The sequence below is a fragment of the Cladophialophora bantiana genome, assembly GCF_000835475.1.
Source record: "Cladophialophora bantiana CBS 173.52 unplaced genomic scaffold supercont1.19, whole genome shotgun sequence".
NCBI classification, from domain to species: Eukaryota; Fungi; Ascomycota; class Eurotiomycetes; order Chaetothyriales; family Herpotrichiellaceae; genus Cladophialophora; species Cladophialophora bantiana.
In genome coordinates, this window is record NW_015971593.1 from 531,852 (window position 1) to 554,372 (window position 22,521).

A 22,521-nucleotide genomic window follows, 5' to 3' on the forward strand; every position below is an offset into this window, starting at 1 on the left:
ATGTATGCGGGGAAGATGTTAAGCGGACTTTGACTACCGAGTAACATTGGACTGATATTCTTAAATGGGGTGATGAGCCCAGTAGTGATTCAATCGAAATTGACCCGTTCTACCGCGTGCCCTTCAATTCTCGAGCGTCGAAATTCAACTTACGTGCAAGAATGTCTTCTCTAGAGGGAAAACGAGTATGGCCGAAGTCCCTGGGCTGATTGGAGCGAAAGCTAAAAATGCGAATGCAGATTGCCATTACAGGTGCAGCAAGTGGTATCGGACTGGCCACTGCTCAATTATTAGCCAGTCGAGGGGCTGTGCTGTCTTTGTCTGATATCAACCAAGATAGCCTCCAGAAGGCCATAGAATCACTACCAGGCAAGGGCCATTTTGCCACAGTTGTCGATGTTCGGGATAGCTCCAAGGTGACCGAATGGATCAAGGACACCGCGGAACGTCTAGGGGGTCTAGACGGCGCAGCAAATGTTGCCGGCGTTGAACGAGAAGGAGGCCGTCATCTCGCTGAATCCCGCGACGAAGATTGGGATTTTATTATGGGCATCAACGGAGCAGGAGTCTTTTATTCCATGAGAGCACAGTTGCAGCAGATGCTAAAGAGTGGAGGTGGATCGATTGTGAGTCGGCTCTGCTTATGTCGCTTGTGTTCTTGATTCAAGAGAATTTCCATCACTGATCCCATTTGCTTCTCTAGGTAAACGTCTCCAGCGTGGCAGGATTTGTTGGACTGGCTGATACTGGAATCTACAACGCCAGTAAACATGCTGTTCGAGGCCTGACAAGGACGGCAGCTCGCGAGTATGGATCCCATAATATCCGAGTAAACGCGGTAGCTCCAGGTAGTACCTCACGTTCCTCGCCCCGACTTTTCTTCCGAGAAACTAATCTTGATGAAAACAGGTGTGATAAGGACACCCTTAGTCAAGGCAATGGAAACTGGCTTCAGGAACGGACCTGTCACTACGAAAATGCAAGCAATAGACCGCCAGGCCGATCCCAAGGAAGTCGCGACCGTCATTGCCTTCTTGTTGAGCGATGATGCAAGTTTTGTCACCGGATCAACCTATAAAGTTGATGGCGGATGGACAGCTTAGAGCCTCATCTCGGCTGCGATCTCGAGCTGCTGCAAATGGCTCTCTATCATTTCTGACAACTTGATAACAATCGCTCGTTTCGGACGGGGTTAACAATTATCGATGAGTGAACCACCTGTAAGCCTGAACCGGAATTTTATTTCGATAGGTCACAGGATCCGACTATATATATATATTGTAGAGAACTTGCCCTCGAATCCCGCATTGCAACTGGCTTCTCGCTGTTGTTAGGATAACAAACAGAAAAATAGAACCAAATGCTGTTGGACAACGTCAATGCTGATCGGGATTGATAACACTTCAACTTGGCCTACCAAAAAGTTAAGCTGTTCGCCGGCAAATGCCCTTTGCAACCTCCACACTTCGGAGTTTAATGTCCGATATCTGTCAACTATAAAAGCACTCTTTTGTCCTCCGTTGAAGCTCGCCGCCAACATTGTGACCATTATTTTTCCAGAGCCATGGTCAACTACCCAGATTTCGACTCACTGCCGCCAGTCGAAGGCCAGCCTCAGGGAAATGCCTGGGGATTTTGGGGCAAGGGCGACGAACTCGGAAGTACGTTCCTCCTTAAGCGCACAGATGCCATAGAAAGGAAAGCGGGTTAACCGGGCGGTCAACTTTAGCATTAAACCTGTTGACTCCCGAGGTCATTCGAAACGCATCCCGAGAAGTGAAGATAGGAAAATCCGTCCAGCTTGATTTAAGACTGGATCACTTCGACCATGGTATTGCGGGCCGAGAACGCTTTGAACAAACTATTGTGGATTTCAGGGAGAGAAACAAGGGCGGTGAATACGACATCGTCGCTCACGACGACGTGGTTCGATTCAATACGCAGAGCAGTTCTCAATGGGATGGTCTTCGACATGTTGGGCTGCAGAATTCTGGAATCTACTATAATGGAATGAAACATCGGGAGATAGATGAGGATGGTACAGGTAAACTTGGTATTCAAAGTGAGTTAATACCCTCGTTGGACCCTTTCCCAGAGTTGACCGACCGGCAATCTTGCAGACTGGGTTGAAAACGGAGGAATTGTGGGTAGGGGGATCCTTCTGGATTACGAAAGATGGCGAAGACAGGCGGGCAAAGGACCAGCAAAAATTGATTCTCCGTTTGCGATTACGGTGGACGAACTCGACGAGGTTGCGAGACATCAGAATCTTGAGCTAAAAACGGGGGATATTTTGATCATCCGCTCTGGGTTTACGGCATGGCATGATTCCACTTCCTCTGAGGAGCGAGCTAAGTCCTTGGACAGGGGCGAGTTTATTGGAGTGGAGGCATCCATGAAGTCCGTCAAATGGCTATGGAATCACCATTTCGCTGCTGTTGCTGGAGATTCATTGGGATTCGAGGTCTGCCCGGCTCCATTTGGGATCAAGGATAAAGTATGTCTTCACGAATGGCTGTTGTCTCACTGGGGAAGCCCGATTGGCGAGCTCTGGAATCTGGAGAAGTTGTCCAAGGTCTGTGAAGAGGCCCAGCAATGGTCCTTTTTCTTCACGAGTGCTCCTCTCAACGTTTTTGGTGGGGTTGGGACAACTCCGAACGCGATAGCGATCTTATAGATACCGCAAACCATCTGTAACGAGATTGAGAGCTCAGCTATCCGAGAACAAATTCAGAACTCCCCATCCTCGAGTTTTCCCGAAGGGGCGCTGTGTCATGCTCAAGGTTATGACGCAAGGCGGATCGACCATGTGTGACTTCGTTGCGGCGTAAAAGATCCGGCAGTCAGTTGTCAAGCTGCTTCGTTTGTGTGCCACACCGTGGCAAGCTGCTTTTCAGTGTGACGACAGGGTCTTTGTATTGGCGCAGGTCCCAGATGTCCCACAAAAGTCTGAGTATTGATCAATTTTTAAAGAGAAAAACTAAATCTACCACCGTACAGATAGAAAACCCACTTTGTCGCGGAGTCACGGTTGGTTGTCTGCGATCCGCAATCACCCATTTCATGTGGTGCGGTCACCTCACGACAGATAGTCCTTGTTGCGGCATGTGCAATAGACAGATCATTTCATATCTGCCGGTATATAGTGCATCCGTCACAGCCCGCGTTGAGGTGCAATTTCGTAGAACAGTCTTCTACGCCTCCGTAAGTAAGTGCGCGTCCACAAACACACTTCGCCGTAAATATTTCAGCCTCATCGCATCTCAGTTGACATTCAGATGCTCCTATAGAATATATCTCACCGACAGCCTTACACCCTGACAGCAGACAATACAGTTAAGGATAGATACCAAAACCGACTACACTGATGCCCCTACCTCTCAGAAGTGCATTGGCAATCCAATCTCCGCAGATCATCGTCACACAGAGGCCGCCATAACATCCGCGAACTCAAGGACACCATTCCTCGGCACGCACCCTCAGAAAATTCTGGGGAGAAATCTGTTGAGTACTAACACGAGTGGGAATCAGTTGGACAGCAATCAGTCGCGGTGGCGTGGTGAAGGGTCGAATTACCGATGTGTACGACGAGATTGTGACGAATGTCATCTCTAAATTCAACTACGGTGTTCTTTTAAACGAACCGTTCGATCCAGCGATACATCCAAAAGAAGATCGCTACCTGTGTCCTTACGAGAACTTACAAAAGGCCAAGAACTAGTTGCGCTGGTACCTGAGACGTGTAGGTTAAAAGCCAATATAGGCGCTCCTGAAACGGTCTCTCCGATTCTAAAATCAGCACACTGACAGACTACTAAAACCACAGGGCGAAAAGGTGAAAGAAGCACTCCCAGTCACATACCCGTGGAGAAAGTATAGTGATAAAGAGTGGGAATTGCAGAACAACAAAAAGCACATCTACGCTTCTGCGGCAAGAGAGCCACCCACTCGATTCAATGACGGTAAGAGCCAATTGTGCATAACATTTCTGCTACTCCGTGGAGTCACTGACAGGCCTGTTAACTTAAGAGGGTAAAAAAGTCTGCGCCATTAAGACGGACTTTGCCCAAAGCATGTTCAACGGCTTAAACAGAAGTAAGACTTCCTCCGGCAGAGAATACCGCATTCTGGACTACAGCTTGAACACGAGGGTGACCGCAGAAGACATTAAGTGGACTGTCTTTCACCAGAATCAAAACAAGGGCCAAAGGCAAATATCAATCGAGCATGATTGAGGCCAAAAAACTGTCGTGCTGCGAAATGATGGTGATTATTGGTACAAGTTTCACACAGGCATCCGGCCACTTTGGAATTCACATAATTCTGCAAAGAACTCAGTTGATAGATTGTCAGACTTGACAAAATTTCCCTGCGACGAATACTTTTTCGTAGGCTTATATGGAGAGTGGAGTACGGGGGTGGAACCCGAAATAACTTGTCGTCAAGCAGCGTTTCGGGACTCCGTTCATGGCTTGATTGATGGTAGTATGCGTCTGTTCCTATCGACCTGTAGTGAAATGCATCAGAATTGCGTTGGTGTTGATATTATCCCCAACCCCTTACTACTACTTGCTAAGTTAGTTGGTCTCATTCTGGTGTTAATCTAGCCTAATCGAGAACCACAATATTCCGCCAAGGCTTGTGGAGGGCGACTCTTTTAAAAGGTCGAGCAAGTCGTCAGTCTTCGCTCCGGGCCTCCTTCACTCTATGGACCTCTCAGTTAAATGTCCCCTTATCAAAACCGGCACGAATGGAAGATTGACGACTGCTGGGGCATCCAATTCGGACGCGTTCGACGACGTGCTCGTGTCGAAATGCAACCTCGCATAGGTATTTCGCACCGCCTGTCGATACGACAGGGATGTTCATCGTTGGGGTACCAGACTGCGACCGCAACAATTACACCAAGTGTCTCGCTCAGTAGTGCCAACTACGCCGAACAGGCAGCGACACAGCTGTCCCAGAAGTTCAAGAGAGCCTTCTGCGATGGTCTAAGCTGGGAGGTATCGTCTGGGAGGAGCATTTTCGCTAAATCAATTTTTGGAGCGGACGTTCAAGCAGGTTCATTTCAGCCGATTACCGAGGGAGAGCCACCGTACATTAACCCTAACGGCGGCGGACAGGGTGCAGACCGAGGTGTAGCGGAACTGGTCTAATCGAGGCAGAGTCGAAGTTGTTCCAACTCCGGCTAGTTCAATGAGCATAACGCGGGTCGTCGCTGATGTATCTGGCCACGAGAGCTCGCCGAAACACCATGTTTCGAGGAAAGAGTGACGCGAATGTACCCTCTCATTTTTCCCGGATGCACTTGTGCCACCAAGATCCTTCTCGGCGAAGCAGGATAAAGCGAGCTCGTTGGAGTCGCCAGGAGATAGCAGATAACTCCGAAAAAATGTGAAGACTTTTGAAGTATCCCCTCTTCCATCATCCCTTTTTTTATTATTAAGGTCGTAACCATCGTTGGAATCATCTTCGTATATACAGCGTAATGGTTAAGTAAGCCTCGGTTCGCAAAACGAATAAGTTCACGTCCTTCGCGTCATCCCTACATTCCCCCCTCTGTCGTTTTGTTTGCAATTTTGTTCGTTCCCAAGGATCTCTTGTAAACCTCCTCCAACCTTCCAACCAAATCATAGAGGTTAACATTCCCCTCACCGTCGCCCATCAGAATCCTCTCCACATTCTTGACTCTATTGCCATCGAGCCCGATTACAATCGCCTTCTCTACCTTCCCATCATCGGATATTTTGATCCGACCGACATGGTCATCGGACCAGACAATGCGGAGTTGGCGCGCGTCGACCTCCAGGGCGGTGAGAGATTGTACATTGAATTTTCCGGTTATTTCATCCTCCCCGTCCTCCTCGTCACTGTCATCCTCCGACCCGCGTTCCAAGTCATGACCTTCGCATTCACCGACAGGATCGTTCTCGATATTGTGCAGATCCTCATCGGCAATGCTATTCCCGGTGTCATTGCCGGACCCTAGAATCTGCAATTCTTCTCGCAGCCATTCCGTTATGTCTCGCCTTAATCTCCAGCTCACAAGATCATATCTGACCTTAGCAACGAGGCTGTAGAGATCCTGTTTCCTTGCCGTTCCTCCTTCGTCAATACCAAGTCGCGAGTCGTCTGAACCACCATATCCTTCATCCTCTGGGGACGAAAGAGGCAGATACTGCTTCTCATACTGCTCCAGTGGCACCAGCGCGGGAATTGTATGTCGATGGATCCGCAATTCCTCTCCTGTGCCTCTAGCCCGAACGCAGAATATATAATACGGACTGTCAAATTTCCCTTTGCGGTTGCATATATCTATCCTTATTCCAAGCAGCGGATTCCTGGACCGCAGTTCGGGCGACGGATCATGGAAAGGGAATGAGGTCACCCCAAATGCAAGGCGGTGGGCGTTTGTCTGGGAGTGTCGTTGTAGGCCTTCCAGTTGTAGCGGACCGTTGTCGTTTGAGGGTTCATTTATAGCCAGCAAGTATTTGGAGAGACGGGACTGGGCTTTTGTCGATGCCAGGAGAGAGGATGTGAGGAGTTTGCGCTGTTGAGTGAGTTTTTCAACTGCGAATGAGTTAGAGACGAGGGATGAGCTGGGGTTAGTCCGGACGCACTTTCGGCTCTGACTTGGGCAATCTCATCCTCTGGAGAGTCGCTCAAGATGGCATCCATCGAGGGGAGCGGGGGAGATGCCACAAGAGCCATTTCTATCTTGATGGCTTGTTCTCGGCCTCGAGCGGTGGTCTGCAGTCACTGGTGACAAGCGAAGTTCAACCGGAGGGGAAACATTCGACGCGTCTTGTGCTTGCTTATTATTAGACGCGTTGGGCAGCTCATCTTAGCTGAGGCAAGCTTTTCACGTGCTCGGTCAGGGGTTAAATACTGTGCCGGCAATAAATAAAGTGCCTACGAGAAAATCTGGGGGCGGCGGCCACCTTAGGATTCGCTTCCTATACGATAAAGATGAATTTGTCTCCTGCGCGAGACTGGCATGACGGGCAATTCGACATGATGTGTTGTTGTGAGGGGAGGGTGTGCTAGGCGCAACATCTCCTCCGTCCGTGAATCAGTGATCTCACGCATTACTTGGTCCAAATTCAATCTTGGTCATTCGCCGGTCTCGCCCCTGCGAAAGGACACAGAGTCCTTTTCTGTCCCTACCCACTCAACACCCACTCACACTCTTTTTCTGCCGCATGGATGCCTGACTCCATTGCCGAACCATATACAATTCCACTCTTTTACGCTCGTTCCCATCCCCCCGAACATCCCATCCTCCCAGTGCACAGTGCCAGCCCGAGCATTACGAGGCGATCTCAAGACATTGAACTAGACGAATATCAGTCGGAGAAAAAACATCACGGCGGTGCGCCTGAAGTCGGAAGCCGATCAACGGACGAAGAGCAAGACGAACAAGAGGACGAAGAGGAAGACAAAGAAGAAGATTCCGAAACTGAACCGTCGGAACAAGACCACCTTGTGGTTGCGGAAGGCTCTGATTCACCTATGCAGCGCAGAAGGTCCAAGAAACACAAGGACAAGAGATCGCAATCTCGCCCAGATCTTCATATCGAGATCGAGCAGAACGGCCACGCGAATGGCCACGCAAACGGCGACATGAATTCCCATATTGAGATGAGACGCAAACACGTCTCGAGCGACGATCCCACGACGAACACCACCAGACTTATGAGCAGAAATGATTTCTCCCTCGACTATGAGCCGCCTCCTCAGACACCGCAAACCCCTGGCATGGTCAATACCAGCTTCGTCGATCTCCCTCCGAAAGACAAGAAGAACTTTCTCCTCCTTTGTCTCCTGTATTTCCTCCAAGGCATCCCCATGGGTTTGGCCTCGGGCTCTGTCCCGTTTCTGTTAAAAAGTTACCTCTCATATGGTCAAATCGGCATCTTCTCTCTAGCCATATACCCTTATTCGTTAAAGCTGCTATGGAGTCCCATCGTGGACGCAGTGTGGAGCAGGAGGTTCGGACGGAGAAAGAGTTGGATCACTCCGATCCAGACCATCTCCGGACTGTCCATGATTTACCTGGGGGGTAGAATTGATGATATGATGAAAGCTACAGGCGACAACGAAGGAGCCGGGGTGTGGGGCTTTACTGGCTGGTGGTTCCTTCTGGTCTTCATGTGCGCCACTCAGGACATTGCGGTTGACGGATGGGCCATTTCGCTCCTCTCAATCCAGAACATTTCGTATGCATCAACCGCCCAGACAGTCGGCTTGACTGCCGGGTCTTTCCTGTCACACACAGTCTTCCTCGCGCTACAAGCTCCAGATTTTGCCAACAGGTGGTTCAGGACCGTCCCCAGGGAGTACGGGCTATTCACCCTCGGCGGGTATATGGCATTCTGGGGATGGGTTTACCTCATCGTAACAGTGGGATTGGCCATTCTGAAACGGGAAGAGAAGAACAATGATCGTGAAGGGATCATCGAAGTGTACCGGACCATGTGGGCAGTGCTCAAACTCCCCAACGTCGTCACCATCATTATTGTCCATCTTGTCAGCAAACTCGGCTTCGTGACCAACGATGCGGTCACGAATCTCAAGCTCCTAGACAAGGGCTTCGGACAAGCAAATATGGCTCTAGTTGTACTCATTGATTTCCCATTTGAATTGGGCTTGGGATACTACGCTGGGAAATGGTCTACAGAGTATACACCACTCAAAGTCTGGTGTTGGGCATATGCCGCACGGCTTCTGGCCGCCGTCTTTGGGCAGATTACGATCATGATGTATCCAACCGCGCCCGACGAGGCCGTTCCGGTGTGGTACATGCTGGTGGTGATTGCTGCACATGTGTCGTCGACCTTCATGAATACCGTCATGTTTGTTGCTTCGGCTGCGTTCCACGCTCGAATTGCGGATCCAACGATTGGCGGAACATACATGACATTGCTTGCTACGTAAGTCTAGTCTTGGGGTCTCCGTGAGAACATTTTTGCTGATGTCTTTGCCTAGCGTCTCAAATCTAGGTGGCACGTTCCCGAAGTTTTTCATCCTCAAGTTTGTCGACCTCTTTACGAAAGCGACATGCATTCCACCGGCTGACCCGGAGGCCTTCCTCAAATCTCACCCTGAGGTGATCTCCAGCAGTTTCAGCTGTGCTCTCGAAGCAGACAAGAACATTTGTTTGAAGGGAGGCGGGACCTGCCTCATGCAACGTGACGGCTATTATATCACAAATGTGATTTTTGTGATCATTGGAGCAGTCTTGTTTTGGACTTACGTGGAGAGGAAGGCACTTGCGCTGCAAGCGTTGCCCCTACGCGCATGGAGGGTAGGGAATCATTCGTACCGGCACGTGCCATCGGGTTGATTTTTATCAATTTGCCTTCGTGATGTTGTTCATACAGAAATGATACCCATTAGAACAGAAAAGTTTGACAAATACATTGCTTGAAAAGAGGTTCAAAACAGGGACGCGAACGTCGTTGGAATTGATTAGTATGGATGACGCGACATTAGTGCGGACTTGTCGTGTGGCTTCATGCCAGTCCTCCCACCCGTTCAGGCGAGAAGGCTGCGAGGCAAGGCTGCGAGGAAGGATGAGAGGCAAGGCTCCGAGGCAACAAGACGAAAGGCAAGGCCACGCACGTGATATAAAAATGTCAATGACACATTCTTCCATACGGCGAATGTGCTTGTTTATTCATCCTGGTGCCTTTGTTGAGGACGCCCCTTTTTCATCCCTTGCGTTGGACAACACTTGTAACTCAGTGGGTGCGGTGACTCACCCCCTTATCTCGTCTCGTGCCTTCCGTTCTCGAGAGGCCGCTTACATTACATTACGCAACACTAGACTACGACTGACGACGGACGAGAAACGAGGGACGAGAAAAGGGAATCGGAAGGGCAAAGGGAGCGACGATCCGCATATCCTTAGCAGATTCGCGCATCGAACCTGGCGAAGCCAAGTTGGGTTGTGAACCAACACCGCAAGGCACAGGGGGAAAACGTCTCCCGCAGGACGTACACAAGCCACCGAAATTCGAAATTCGATCGAGAGAGCGGGAGCGGAAAGAACTCAGCGCACCGATCTCTCCCGACCCGGTCTTTTCTATATTCGTGGTGCCGAAGACCGGCAAAGTACCGCTCACTCTTGCGCCTCTAGTATTAGTGCTCAGCAGACGGCAGACCGGCGGGAGGGACCAATTGTTCACGGCCGAATCTCCACGATGGCCAATTCATCGGGATCGACGCCCTCACCCACCCACAGTTGGCACTCATCGCCCGAAAGCAGAGCGACGACGCCCGAAGGAGCACAGAGGGATGTTGAATTCTTTGGCGATGACGCGTTACCGGTCCACGGGCACGGGGCGGCTCACGGCGCACAAAGGAACGACGAGCCTCAGGCGCAGCTTTCAGGAGACCTCCGCGAAGAGATACTGAGCGACATCCCCTCGCTCCGCCGACAGCACATGACCGATGGGTACCGCGAGGGCCTCTCCGTGGCCAAGGCGCGGGTGATGCAGCGTGGGTTTGACGCGGGCTATCCCCTAGGCGTAGAACTTGGACTACGCGTGGGCAAAGTGCTGGGGGTGTTGGAAGGCATCATCCATGGCTCCAAAGGCAGCAAGCCTCGTTCGACCGGAAACCCCCCAGAAGCAGGACCGAGTTCTTCTACCAATGAGGCCACTCTCGACGGGGTCAATGATGGCGCGATGGCCGCCACCCCGACGAAAAGAGTGGCCGACATAGCCTTCATGACCCTCATGTACAGCCGCGCCCAAAAGGAGCTAAGTGTCTCGGAACTCTTGAAGTCCGTGACTGACGAGACGGTCGCCGCAATCCCAGAAGACGCCAGTGCTGGCGCCGTCGACGATGGCAGCGGCCAACACGAGGCGGCGGGCGGCAACAAGAAAGCCGAAGTAGACGCAGTATTGCTGCCGGCGGAGATCGAGGCCGCGCTCGAAAAGTGGGAACGGATGGTGTTGGGCGCGTTTTGAAAAGGGACTATCCGAAGGAGGAACGAAACAGACTATCTACCTCGCATGAATGAATCTGTCTGATACGAAGGCTTGCATACGTGCATGACTACCTACACGTCTGAGACTCCTTCACCCCATGAATCGAAACCAGACGCACGACCTCCGCTTCAAGTTTCAACAAATCGTCACTCAACCCCAAGTTGGGTCTTTTGGTCCTCCGCTAAGGATCAGTGGTGAGCGCCTTCTCCGTTCCTTCGTGGGCGAACAGACGGAGCCTCGCGAGGAGAGGGAAGACCACCAGGAGGGGGCCCCTCGAGACACCGCATGAATGAAATATTGAAGAGAAAAGCAAAAAGATTGTGTAGTTGCTACAGGTCGATTCCGCGTGACAAAAGGACCCGCTTGGAAGCGAGACCAGCAGGGGCAATGGCTACAGCAGTAGCAACGGCAACGGGGCAAGGCATGTATGTGTTTCATCCGTCTTCGATATCCTCGTTGGATGCATGCTCGATATTGGTACAATAGCTCCATTCCCACTGAAACATTGCCAATCCTGTGCCATCGTCTGAAAGACGACAAAGCCAACTTCGGTCTCTAATCTCCTGTCTCCAGCTATTCCATCCTCGCATACCTCTCCCTGGCCCTCTGTCGAGTCTCTTCCAAAAACCCACCGTAGTCGCCTTTGGTGTTTCGCTCCGCTTCAACAATCGCGTCGCCGAGTTTCCCGCCCTGCGCACCCAGGCCAACTCCAGCAACATAGACATCTTGGCTTATTGGTGTGGTCATCCCCTCCCCAGAAGCACCGAGCCCTTGTCCCACAGTATAGCCCATTTTGCTGAGCAATGAAGCGCCTTTGGACTGAACGACTGGTGGGGGAGCTTCATCGTCCGAAGATGCGCGCGACGACCTAGGTGCCTGTCCAACCTGTTCACCCTTCTTATTGACCACGCCGTAGATCTTGCGTCTCTCCTTGGCTCGATCGCGATATTCCTGGACAGGTTGTGCCGCGGCCATCACAAACTGACATTGGATCCCGTGCTTCGCCAATTTTGCTTGTGCCTTTTTGACCTTCACTTCGTCCTGTCGATTCGAGCGGTGCAGGTCACTCAGACGCTCGTGCTTATTGACTTCTGCTGCGTTATTGAATTGGCGCATGCAGAGATAACAGCAATGCCGATTGGGATCAGCGTAGGATTGCGATGGCGGTGCATCTGCACTTTCATTCCCATCAGTTGATCTCGAGTCTTCCCTATCGTGGGATTTCTTTGTGATGCCATGCAGCTCCGCGTGGCGATTGCTCCAGAATTGGAGGTGCGATGGCACCGTCTTCTTGACTCCAGTCGCATCAACGTCTGATAGTGCCTTTCGCTTCTTGGCCCTCTCCACGTCTTTGGTCGGTTTAGTGCCTGCGTCTGTGCGCGTGGTCGAGCCATTCTTCGGATCCTGTGGGGCCGTGGTTGGCATCGAGACAGCCAATTCTTTCACATAAGCCCCTTCATCCCAATACGCCAGCTTCATGGCTGGATTGCCCACGGGGCTGAAGCAGAAGCGCTCGATGTCCGGGGTCGGGTTCAATACGGGAACGAAAACGCCGGCATGGATGTAGCTGACCAGGACCTGTTTCGAGGCGATGGTAAACCGCTCAAAGGAATTGTACCGAATCAGCGCGGCTTGTGCATCCTCAATCGAAGCATACTCTGCAAACCCATACCGCCAACTCTCGTTGGTTCTGCGATCTCGTACAAGCAGAACTCGTCGCAGTGTACCTTCTTTAGCACCAAGATTCGCGTCACCGGTAGTGGATGCGACTTTGGCGCCCTTTTTGGCAGGTGTTTCATCTCGTTGAGCCGTTGACGGGTTTGGCTTATTAAGTTTCCCTACTCCCTTTACTAGCAATTCCTCAGACATGGAAGGCTCCAGCCCTCGTAACAGAAGGAATTGAGAGGGGTGGTTGTCTGGAGAAGCATCGTTGTCTCCCACGTTGGGCGGTTTGGTGGCAGCGTAGGTCGGGTTTTCTGTGTACCATGAGTGTCGAGTCGAAGCCATCGGCGTCATCAAACGTACCTGGTTTCTCAGCCTGACATCTGAAGCAACGATCTCGGGTCGCGAAATTGTTAATGAGACACTATACATTCGTCAGCTTGGCAGCTCCAAGTGATGAACCTTCCACGACATACAGTATCGCAAATCCAATCTGGGCCATCGCTCCTTCGTGGGTCTTTCCGCTCACGACTGAAGGTGATCCGAACTTTAGAAGCATCTCCGTTGGACTTGTTGCTGTCACCGTACAGGTAGATGATAGGGTAATTGCGATCCATGAAAGCTTCCGCCTCTTGCAATGTGCCGAAACGGAGGAAACCAAATCTCCTAGATTGCCCTGCCAGAAGCCATGAGAAAAGATGTCGCCTAAACTTCCATATATTTTCCCTTCAAAGCTTACTGGTTTGCTTGTCGCGGATGACCCGAACATCTTCAATACCTTCGGCATGGTAGTATTGTTTGAGTTCCGAGGAGATCTGTTTCGAAAAGCCGAGAAAACCTTAGCCATATGTCCCGCAGGAAACAGAGTAAGTCACCACGGTATAACCCCAAATGATTGCAAGTGGTCATAGAAATTCGGGCGGGAGGATTCGAACATCGTTCTCAACGAGATGAGGAGCCAATCCATCCATCATGATTTCCCTGCTCGGGGCGCCTCGACTTGGAGGTCTCTCCTCTGACGGTGTGCGGTGTCTGCTTCGACTTCGACTGCGGTGGTCTCGTGAAGCGGAGCGAGGGTCGTCTCGATCATAGTATGACGATCCGCCTCGGCGGGAGGACGGTGAGCTGCGATCGTCGTCATAATAGCGGTTGCGTCTCTCATAGCTGCGGTCACGTCTTCGATCTGGACTCCCAGCACGGCCACGAAAATGGAATTCTCCTTGGGACGGTCCCGTTGGTGGTCGGCTTATGTCTTTGAGCGTTTGCGTGTCAGTATAATTGCCTGAATTTCCCACCCCATTTTGAACTATGGTTTACCGTGTGGAGGACTTCGTCTGCGAGGGGAGCTGTGTCGACGTTCTCGAGATCGTGACCGGGACCGGTCATCGTAGAAGTCGTCTTGTTGAGAAGGATGAAATGATCGATATGGCTGCTGAGGGCCAGTGTACCCACCACGAGGACGATAAGATGACATGATGCGCCTCACTGCACGGGCAGTTCATTGTCAAGAAAGTGAGGTCGAGGTGTGTCGAGGTCGTTGCTGGTCGCAGGCTACTCACTACTCCGTATTGTCACAAGAACTCGGCAAAGTTTCCCCAATAAACACTTGAAGGGCAAGGCTACAACCCCCCCTAACTCCGTGCATATCATGTTTGATTCAAGACTACCTCCCTAGCGAGCTGGGTACCTGGATTTCTCGAGAACGAAAAACCTAATGGCTATGTACGGTTTGATCCTAGAGGGTGAGCAAAGTCCGCTTTAACATGAGCTTTAACTGAGCCATTGGCTGAACATCACAGAGCGCTCCCCGAGCACTCTCTCACCACTCCCTGAGCACGTCCTAATCACTCCCTAAGCAAACACATGGAAGGCCAAATCTGGTCCCTTGGCGATCGGCTACACCCTTTATTGTTATGCGAGTCTAGGACTCTTTCCAACGGGAATCCATAAGCACCAAGGAAACCATAAATCACACCTCGCACTTCTCCAGCGGCCTCCAAACGCTCTGAAAGAATGTTTCTTGAAACTCACGGTCGCTTTTGATCTCTCGGACCCGGTCAAATTCGGCACCTAGGCATGTTAGAACTACCTGCTCGAACTTGTCGCCAGCGCGGAAGGCGAGGTCGACTGGATGGTTGTCTTTGGGAGCAGTATCAAGCAAGTCCCTTCGCATATCCTTAATGTCTTGGGCCTTACACTCTTTGAGCAGTGCTTCATCCAGTTCACGAAGTTCTTGCTTTGTCAATTCTTTCTCGGCCTTCTTTCGAGCTTCCAGTGCCTTTGCCCGCGCACTTCGCAAGAACGTTTCCTTCAAGGGTCTCCATTTTGCGATTTCAAACAGGACCAACCCAAGACTATACACGTCATAGGACTTGTGGAAGCCAGCGTAATCCTCTTCCAGGCAGTCTGGGTGACGGTAGATGTCGGTATTGGGGTCTCGATCCAGTCTCTGGGATGGCTCTCCGGTGGCGTCTTCACGAGAGTAAGAGAATCCGACGATGTATGGATCGTCCAGTGTTCTTGGTGCCTCGGAGGACTTTGGGAACAAGAGGATGTTGTGACTAGAGAACGACTTGTGCATCCAATTTGACAAGTGCAGGTAGAAGAGGGCATGGACTAGCTGGCGAGAAAGTCGAACCCGATCCGTCAGGGATGGTTTGAAGCTAGAAGACAGGAGCTCGTGTAGAGATCTGGGCGAAGTTGGCCGTTCGCCGCTAACTGGCCACTTGTATAAAAACATGTACCTCTCACTACGAGGCTCGTCGATGATGCCCACACAATCCAATGTCCGGAATGCGGGATGCTTCGGAGCGTTCAGCAGCATCGCTAGGTTGACAATGCTATCCTGGATCCTGCGTCTCGACTCCTCAGAGTCCGACCAGTCATACCGCTTCCACTCGACGTAGTGGGTCTTACCATCATAGAGGACGCTTCCGTAGATGCCACTTGGCCCCATATGCTTCGTGTCTTCTATACGATTGCTGAACAGTGGTAAGAGGGACGCATGCCTTGACGGAGAGGCTTCGTCGATCAGATTTTGCAATTCGCTGGCGTGGGTTTTGTCGGCAGAAGCAGGCGTGGGGATCAGTCCAATGGCTCTCAAAAGCGCTATGGTCCTTTCCGGTATGTTTCCAACCTCGCTCAAATTGTATGCTTCTATCAAAGTTTGGAGACTGCTCAGCTGCGAAGCCAGTTGGATCATGTCCGCTTGTTGCATGCGCAGTTGCTGCAAGATGTCGTCTTGTACGTGGGCGTCGAGGAGGTCAAACAGACCCTGTATAAGCTGTCTAACATCTTGCAAAAGCTCCTTGAACTTAGTCTTGTCGATCGCCGCGAACCAGAATCGCTTCAATGGCGCGTCCTTCTGGATTTTTTTCGCTCTTTCTAGTAACCTCGCTCTCTCTTTAGCGAGTGTATCGCTTTCGAGGAACGATAGATCCTCTCCGGAGAGGCTGTCGTAGTGCGGCGCGGGATTTGACGGGGGATCGTCGACATGGATATTCAAGCTATACCTTTTGCTCAACTTGTCCGTAGATGTGAGAAGCTCCCGCAAAGATGACAGGACTTGGTTGATGACCGTTTCATTTAAACGCCGATCTAGCTTGTCTTCGGTAAGACCAGATCGCTTTGACCACAGCAAGAGCCGTTGTTCCTCGAGCAGGATAGCACAGCGATAGTGCGCCGTCTGTTTGCCAACTTGGAAGGCTGTCGAGAAGAGCTGGAATCCTTCAATACAGCCAGCAAGGCACTGGAAACCGAACCCAACGATTCCAGCAACAGCAGCAGGCCCTGCAAGAGCTTCCCCCACTACTGACATCTCTCTCCAGAATCAGAGCAGCTCACGCTAGGAAAGAAAGATGTCGATTCAATGCCCTCCGCCGCGAGTTCTGAAAAGTCGAAAACAGGTTTTGGGAAGAAATTCGATCCTCCGAGTTCCGCGTCGGCGGACATATCAGCTGAGACCTGCATATACGAATATCGTAGCTTGGAACTTGGTTGCGTAATCCAAGATCTCGACCAATAAGTCAAGACAGATAGCCTGGTGCTTCACCAGCCTCGAGAATACAGCCTGACCGCCGCAGCAAGTCACCCCAAGAGGCTTCACACAATAGCAATACCCCAAGCATGTACATTGACCACTATTACCACGCTCACCATAATATTTCCCGTTAACTAGGCCCCCCGAACCTTCTTGGAGCAGCAGAAAGTCGATACCCTTGTTGAACGATGGAGGAAACCTCGAGGAGGCCGAGCACTCTGCGCGTCTCGACTCGAGAGAACTCCAATGACCGGCAGGATGCCGGCATTACTATCCGCTCGCGACTGGGGACCACAACATTTGAAAGTATCACCATAACCGCAGATCAGCTGTTTGCTCTCTATATAGCACTTGCTGGAGATGTTCATCTGAGCACCGTGGATCGTGAAGAGTTTGTGTTTGAGCAACTCGTCAATAAGGATGTTGGCATCGTTGATGCGGCTACAAGATTCATAGGGCAGGGGCATTCATTCAGTGTCAGAGCTTTGACCCTACCAAGTCCAGATCGCAGCTTCGTCTTGAAGAGCGTCCTGCCCGTCAAGGACTTCAGCAATCGGGAAGAGCAGACACGGCTTGGAGACGTGATCTTGGAGCTCCGTGCATTAAGCCATGGGCCGTTGCGTGATCATGTGAATATCGTCAAGCTGTTTGGGCTGGGCTGGGAGACGGACTCGTCGGACACACTGCAGAAATGGCCGGTTCTAATCCAAGAATGTGGACACGGGACGCTGGACGATCTTCTCGGTCGGGACCTCGACATGCCTTACCAGCACCGCTTAGAATTGTCGCTTGGAATAGCTGACGGATTGCACGCGATCCACAGATGCGGAATCGTCCATGGCGACCTCAAGCCAGGCAATGTGTTGATCTTCCCTTCCTCGCGGCAAAGCAGATCTCAATGCAGGTGGCTGGCTAAACTTGCAGACTTTGGCGGCTCCGTGCTTGATGTAGAAGAAGGATCTATGGGAAGACTGCCCATGCGTACACCGCCGTGGCAAGCTCCAGAATGGGCAGACTACTTGACGCGGGAAGGTCTGCTTTGCACCGACATCTATTCCCTCGGTCTGACAATCTGGAGCATCATGGCAAAGGGAGCTCATCCAGCCCTAAAAATGTCAGATACAACAGCAAAAGCGTCCAATGGTGGTGACCGTGATGGAATGGGAGACGAGAGAATGCCCGGACACCAAGATAACGTTCTGCATGCATTTGTCGAATTCGGAAGAACAATGTTCGCTATGGATGTCGACCAACAGCAGGTTGAAAGGGTGCTTAGTGTCGCACTGCGCCTCGATCCATCAAAACGAAACTTGAGTATGGCGTGCCAGATTCTGCGGCACTTAGCACAAGGCATCCCTAATACTGCCATCAGCCAACCGTCGGAGAAAGGTGTAGGATATTCACCTGTCACTCAACTTTCTCACGTGGAAAACCTTCTCGTACGCTACCCTGGCCGCAGAATTGTGAAGAGGATGACTGAACTCTTGAGCAGATGTTACCAGATATGCTAGACACTCTCAGTCCGTGTGTCCAAGAATATATGCGGGCGCGGCTAATCGGAGTCTTCAGGGCGTCAACGGCAACCATCAAGTCGGCGCCGGCATTCACACTTGCCATAGATGCCCTGCGCCACAGCCACAACCCGGATTCGGAAAAGCAGTGCATGATCTGGCTTATCCGTTCGGCTGAGAATGGCAACCAAACAGCTCAAAGTCTGGTGTACAGGTTTGCGAAAGCTCTCAATTATTCTCTCCCAGCAGAAACATCGGCAAGCCTTGAAGGTTGGTTGATTGATGCTGCGCAGAGGAACTATCCGGCAGCTCAACAGGATTTGCCGGCGGTCGTCTCTGTGGAGAACTGTCTCCTGGTCTGGGAAAGGATCCGCTCACGGTATGCTGGAATGGGCCGGAATCGATTCGCAGATCTGTTCTCAACTCAGAGAATCACCTTGACCGAGTGGGATATTCAGCTTAGGGACAGGCTTGTGCTGGCTATGGCAAATCCCGGTTTTGACGCATTGAGTCTAAATGTCAACGACAAAGGTGACACCATGTTGCACTTTGCAGCTTCAGCAGGATTCGAAGAGGTGGTGAGGCTGTGGGGTGGTTCAATGCCATGGACGGTCAATGCAACTGGCGCTGACTCTGAAACACCATTGTTAATCGCATGTCGCTCTGGGCACGGAAACATTGTCAGACTTCTGCTCAGCATGGGGGCTGATCCCAAGATTCGAAGTAGTAACGGCGATACACCATTGCATTGGCTGGTTGCCTTCCAAGGCGACGACGCGCACGACATTGCCAAAGCGCTCGTGACTGCCGGTGCAGATGTCGAAGCAACGGCCAAGGCTATCCGTTTTGAATTCGCACCGCTTTGTGATTACGAAGCAGGTACTCCTTTGCATCGCGCAGTCGGCAAAGGCAACCTGGCTGCTGTTCGAGCACTGGTCGCATGCGGTGCATCAGTTACTAGTGCAGGCGGACGAGCGGACGGGACATCTCCCACGTCGCTGGCGGCTACACTCCATTACGCTGGAATTCTTGACACTCTCCTCCGCTCACTTGGGGATCCGCTTGCTGCAACACATCCTCATGCTGGGCTCTCTCTGCTAGCTGTGGCGATTCGCGGTGAGATCATCTACGGCGAGAGATTCTCCAAGATCGCGAGACATGGCCATTCTTGGTGGGAAGAGGCTTACGGAACTTTCAACGTCATTCGTCGATGGGGAGGCGAGGAGCATATGCGTGGATTCCCTCGGGGAATGAAATGCGCTGGGACCACCCCCCTTTTGCTGGCGTGTGCGTTCAATCTTCCAGAAACGGTGCGCTATCTTCTTGAAAGCGGCTGCCAGGGTGACATCAACATCAGATCGTCGTACTGGTTAGATGGTGGTCATTATACGCCACTCGTCAAATCGATCTTTCAAGGTTCGAAAGGCGTGTTCAAATTGTTACTTGAGCACGACGCGAACGCGACCGAGATTCATGTGGATGAGAACTGGCACGATCTGCCGCCGCTATATCTATGTGCCGCAGCGGGACATAGTGATGCATATTTTGCGGAAGCTCTTCATGCCCGTGGTGCTCTGATCAACGGATTCGAGGACAATAGCAGACAGTTTGAGACACCTTTCGCGTGTGCGCTTCGAGGCCGGTGTTTTACTCTTGCAAAGTGGCTGCTAGAACATGGCGCCAATCCGCACAGCGAATACAAGAAGGGCCTGATGGTGGAAATGAAGTACGCTAGCAGCGTCCTGGTCTTTCTAATCAAGGAGCGGACTAGGTCGTCATGGGTGTGTATCGACTGGCTCTTGCGAGAGGTACCAGACGTCAGGTTCATGGTCTCGTCCCAGCATAATTATTCCGTGCTCCATGCACTGGCGCTGAGTCAGGAGTGGGTGAGGAAAGATGAGAGCAATCCGGCTGTCTCGCTGGTCATCGAGAGAGTATTTGACTACTTCAAACCCAGTTTTCAGCAGGTAAATCAACAAGATGAAAATGGCCGCACTGCCATCTGGCTCGCAGTTCAAATGGGCAACCTTTACCTTGTTGAACGGCTCTTGAAGGCGGGCGCGGATCCTCAAATCGTTGACGAGCATGGAGCTAATGCTATCGATGTCAACGACTTTCTGCTGAAGTCAATTGAAGACAATCCGAACAGTGTTGTCGACGACACTGATCCTAGGCCGGCAGCGAGACAGATCGAGCAGCGGTTGGATTTGAGACGGGCAGTGGGCGAGCTCTTCGAGCCATACAACTGATTGGTGATTGGCACCCAACAGCGAGTTCGAGGGCGACTCCAGCGACTTCATAATCGGGTCTAGCGCCACCACAACTAGGCGACGTCAGGTTTCAAGCAACATCCTCAAGGTAGTCGGCGAGGTTGGCGGCGATGAGGTCAGACATCTGGAAAATCGAACGATGTATAGGATTTGTACGAAGTGACTCTCAGAAACAAACACCAGCCAAATTCCTTCAAGCAAACTGGGGAAATTGTTGTCTGGAGTCCTCCCCGAACTTGGCGAGAAAAAAAATTCAAGGGCGAGGCTACAACCCGGTGCAAAAAGATATTCGTTCAGGACAACATCGATATCTACGAAGTGCATGACAATCTGAGAGCCTGGCTCTCCCCATGCCAGATGTCTCCCTTTATCGTTGTGAACGTCATAGCTCGATGCATTCAGCTCATGTGGGATACGAATCTCAAGTCCCGACATACCTTAGGCATTCTTCTCGCTTGCAATCCTCCTTCCTAGAAATCCCATCAGTCTCCTCCCTCCCCGCTCCTCGGTTGTTGTTCTGAAACCGCATCTCTCGCCTTTCCCCTCCGTTTCCGGCTTACTCTTCTGGAGCTTAGGTCTGGCATCTTCTCCTACTGTCGGCCCAAACTCTGTGACTGAGGCTGGTGCTGTCTGAGGCGCACGAGCCTTCCTAAGCATCCCGCCACCGTTGAAGGGGCTCAACGGTCGTCGTTTTCTGTCAACGTCAAAATATGCCCCATTGATATTGACCGTGAGCTTCTTTCTCAGGCGTTGGCGAGGCGATCTCGTCGACGGCGTCGGCGATGGTGGAATTTCCGCATCTTTCTTTGGTTGGCCGCCATCTATGATCTTCTCGCGCCGGCCAGGTGATCTCCCAGACTTTGGAGATCGCGGAACTTTCGACGACAAGTCCTCGATACTATCTTTAGTTCTCACACTGAGCGAGTCGTCGGATTCGCTAAGGGGAATGTTAGCGGAGCTTTCAGACGATGTGACCGTTTTGAAGGTCTGTTTCCCTGCTATTGAAGAGGTATTTCCAACTTTGAAAGGCGATCTAATTGGCGAAACTTGATGCGAAGAGCTTCCCAACGGTGAAGCTTCATCGGCATGCTCCTGCGCGGTGTTGTGGACAGACTCCTGGAACAATTGGATATTGTCTGAACTCTTCGACATGATTGAGGATCTGGTGCTGCGTGAAGAGGGGCAAACGTGCAAACGAGCAATGCCGTTCTCCTCAAGGTATTCTGAGGCCACAGTCAGCATCATTAATGGTGCAGAAAAATGCTGTACTAACCATAAGGGCGGCAATGAAATTGGAAGGCCGCGTAAGGCATGTCAACAGGGTCAAGAAGCTGGTACTTGTATCGTCGAGGACGAACGCAGGGCTCAAGGAAGCCGCTGTTTGTCAATCTGCAGACTTGTAAGACATCAGCAAATAAACAGAATCACCGAAAGTGCACTGACCGCAACACATCGGCGTTAGCACTGGCAGCGTCGGCCTGCCCCAGGCCTGGTTCAAGGTCTCGAACCCGCTTCTTATGTTCGATCCTGTGCACATTGATCTGGATCAAATCCTCGTCGAGCCCACCTCTTTCGCGGTTATCCAGCCCATCTTCGAATCTTAGTGCCTGTCTTTTGACTACTGCGACACCCGTGTCTGGATCCACGCCTTCGCTGACCAAGTTGTACATCATTTTGCCATGGAAGCCATGCTCTGCTGTGCAATCCCATGATGTGATAGCCCTGTCATTTATAAAGAGCTTGAAGAACCAGGCAGCTTCTAGAGGATGAGGACCGTCAATGGTGTACTCGAACCAAATCTGGCAGCCCGGGTAGATTGGAACAAAGCAGCCTGCCGTCGGATAGGGCGTGGAGGACAGGTGCTCGCGCTGGTTGCTGGCCTGGAAAGGATCCTTCAGTCGAGATGGTTTGCAGTACTGGAACTCTGGCAGCTTGCAGATGTCGAACTGTGATATGATGCATATTTCAATGCCCCGGAACTTGACCATGCTGGATGGATGCTTGACTGAGGGGAGGGTGAAAGAGGAGAGAGTGCGCTGAGG

General features: G+C 51.6%; 9 protein-coding genes across 9 annotated transcripts; 5 read left to right on the forward strand and 4 right to left on the reverse strand.

Annotated features, from left to right (window-relative positions):
* Positions 1 to 227: 227 nt before the first annotated feature.
* Positions 228 to 1,103, forward strand: Z519_10756 (uncharacterized protein; the record flags this gene model as incomplete). Its single annotated transcript, XM_016768472.1, has 3 exons — positions 228 to 626; positions 704 to 851; positions 910 to 1,103. The coding sequence occupies 3 exons, from the start codon at positions 228 to 230 to the stop codon at positions 1,101 to 1,103; spliced, it is 741 nt and encodes a 246-aa protein (XP_016615379.1).
* A 461-nt stretch (positions 1,104 to 1,564) lies between these two features.
* On the forward strand, positions 1,565 to 2,677 carry Z519_10757 (uncharacterized protein; the record flags this gene model as incomplete). The annotated part of the gene is made up of 3 exons (XM_016768473.1): positions 1,565 to 1,661; positions 1,730 to 2,062; positions 2,121 to 2,677. 3 exons carry the CDS (start codon positions 1,565 to 1,567, stop codon positions 2,675 to 2,677), a joined length of 987 nt encoding a protein of 328 aa, XP_016615380.1.
* A 2,868-nt stretch (positions 2,678 to 5,545) lies between these two features.
* On the reverse strand, positions 5,546 to 6,711 carry Z519_10758 (uncharacterized protein; the record flags this gene model as incomplete). Its single annotated transcript, XM_016768474.1, has 2 exons — positions 5,546 to 6,570; positions 6,621 to 6,711. 2 exons carry the CDS (start codon positions 6,709 to 6,711, stop codon positions 5,546 to 5,548), a joined length of 1,116 nt encoding a protein of 371 aa, XP_016615381.1.
* Positions 6,712 to 7,206: 495 nt separating this feature from the next.
* Positions 7,207 to 9,346, forward strand: Z519_10759 (uncharacterized protein; the record flags this gene model as incomplete). The annotated part of the gene is made up of 2 exons (XM_016768475.1): positions 7,207 to 8,933; positions 8,989 to 9,346. The coding sequence occupies 2 exons, from the start codon at positions 7,207 to 7,209 to the stop codon at positions 9,344 to 9,346; spliced, it is 2,085 nt and encodes a 694-aa protein (XP_016615382.1).
* Positions 9,347 to 10,205: 859 nt separating this feature from the next.
* Positions 10,206 to 10,976, forward strand: Z519_10760 (uncharacterized protein; the record flags this gene model as incomplete). Its single annotated transcript, XM_016768476.1, has 1 exon — positions 10,206 to 10,976. The coding sequence occupies one exon, from the start codon at positions 10,206 to 10,208 to the stop codon at positions 10,974 to 10,976; it is 771 nt and encodes a 256-aa protein (XP_016615383.1).
* Positions 10,977 to 11,570: 594 nt separating this feature from the next.
* Z519_10761 (uncharacterized protein) lies at positions 11,571 to 14,133 on the reverse strand (the record flags this gene model as incomplete). The annotated part of the gene is made up of 6 exons (XM_016768477.1): positions 11,571 to 12,973; positions 13,023 to 13,083; positions 13,136 to 13,335; positions 13,399 to 13,497; positions 13,680 to 13,904; positions 13,977 to 14,133. The coding sequence occupies 6 exons, from the start codon at positions 14,131 to 14,133 to the stop codon at positions 11,571 to 11,573; spliced, it is 2,145 nt and encodes a 714-aa protein (XP_016615384.1).
* A 495-nt stretch (positions 14,134 to 14,628) lies between these two features.
* On the reverse strand, positions 14,629 to 16,476 carry Z519_10762 (uncharacterized protein; the record flags this gene model as incomplete). The annotated part of the gene is made up of 1 exon (XM_016768478.1): positions 14,629 to 16,476. The coding sequence occupies one exon, from the start codon at positions 16,474 to 16,476 to the stop codon at positions 14,629 to 14,631; it is 1,848 nt and encodes a 615-aa protein (XP_016615385.1).
* A 410-nt stretch (positions 16,477 to 16,886) lies between these two features.
* On the forward strand, positions 16,887 to 20,458 carry Z519_10763 (uncharacterized protein; the record flags this gene model as incomplete). Its single annotated transcript, XM_016768479.1, has 2 exons — positions 16,887 to 18,137; positions 18,191 to 20,458. The coding sequence occupies 2 exons, from the start codon at positions 16,887 to 16,889 to the stop codon at positions 20,456 to 20,458; spliced, it is 3,519 nt and encodes a 1,172-aa protein (XP_016615386.1).
* Positions 20,459 to 20,917: 459 nt separating this feature from the next.
* On the reverse strand, positions 20,918 to 22,467 carry Z519_10764 (uncharacterized protein; the record flags this gene model as incomplete). Its single annotated transcript, XM_016768480.1, has 3 exons — positions 20,918 to 21,702; positions 21,753 to 21,868; positions 21,923 to 22,467. 3 exons carry the CDS (start codon positions 22,465 to 22,467, stop codon positions 20,918 to 20,920), a joined length of 1,446 nt encoding a protein of 481 aa, XP_016615387.1.
* Positions 22,468 to 22,521: the final 54 nt, after the last annotated feature.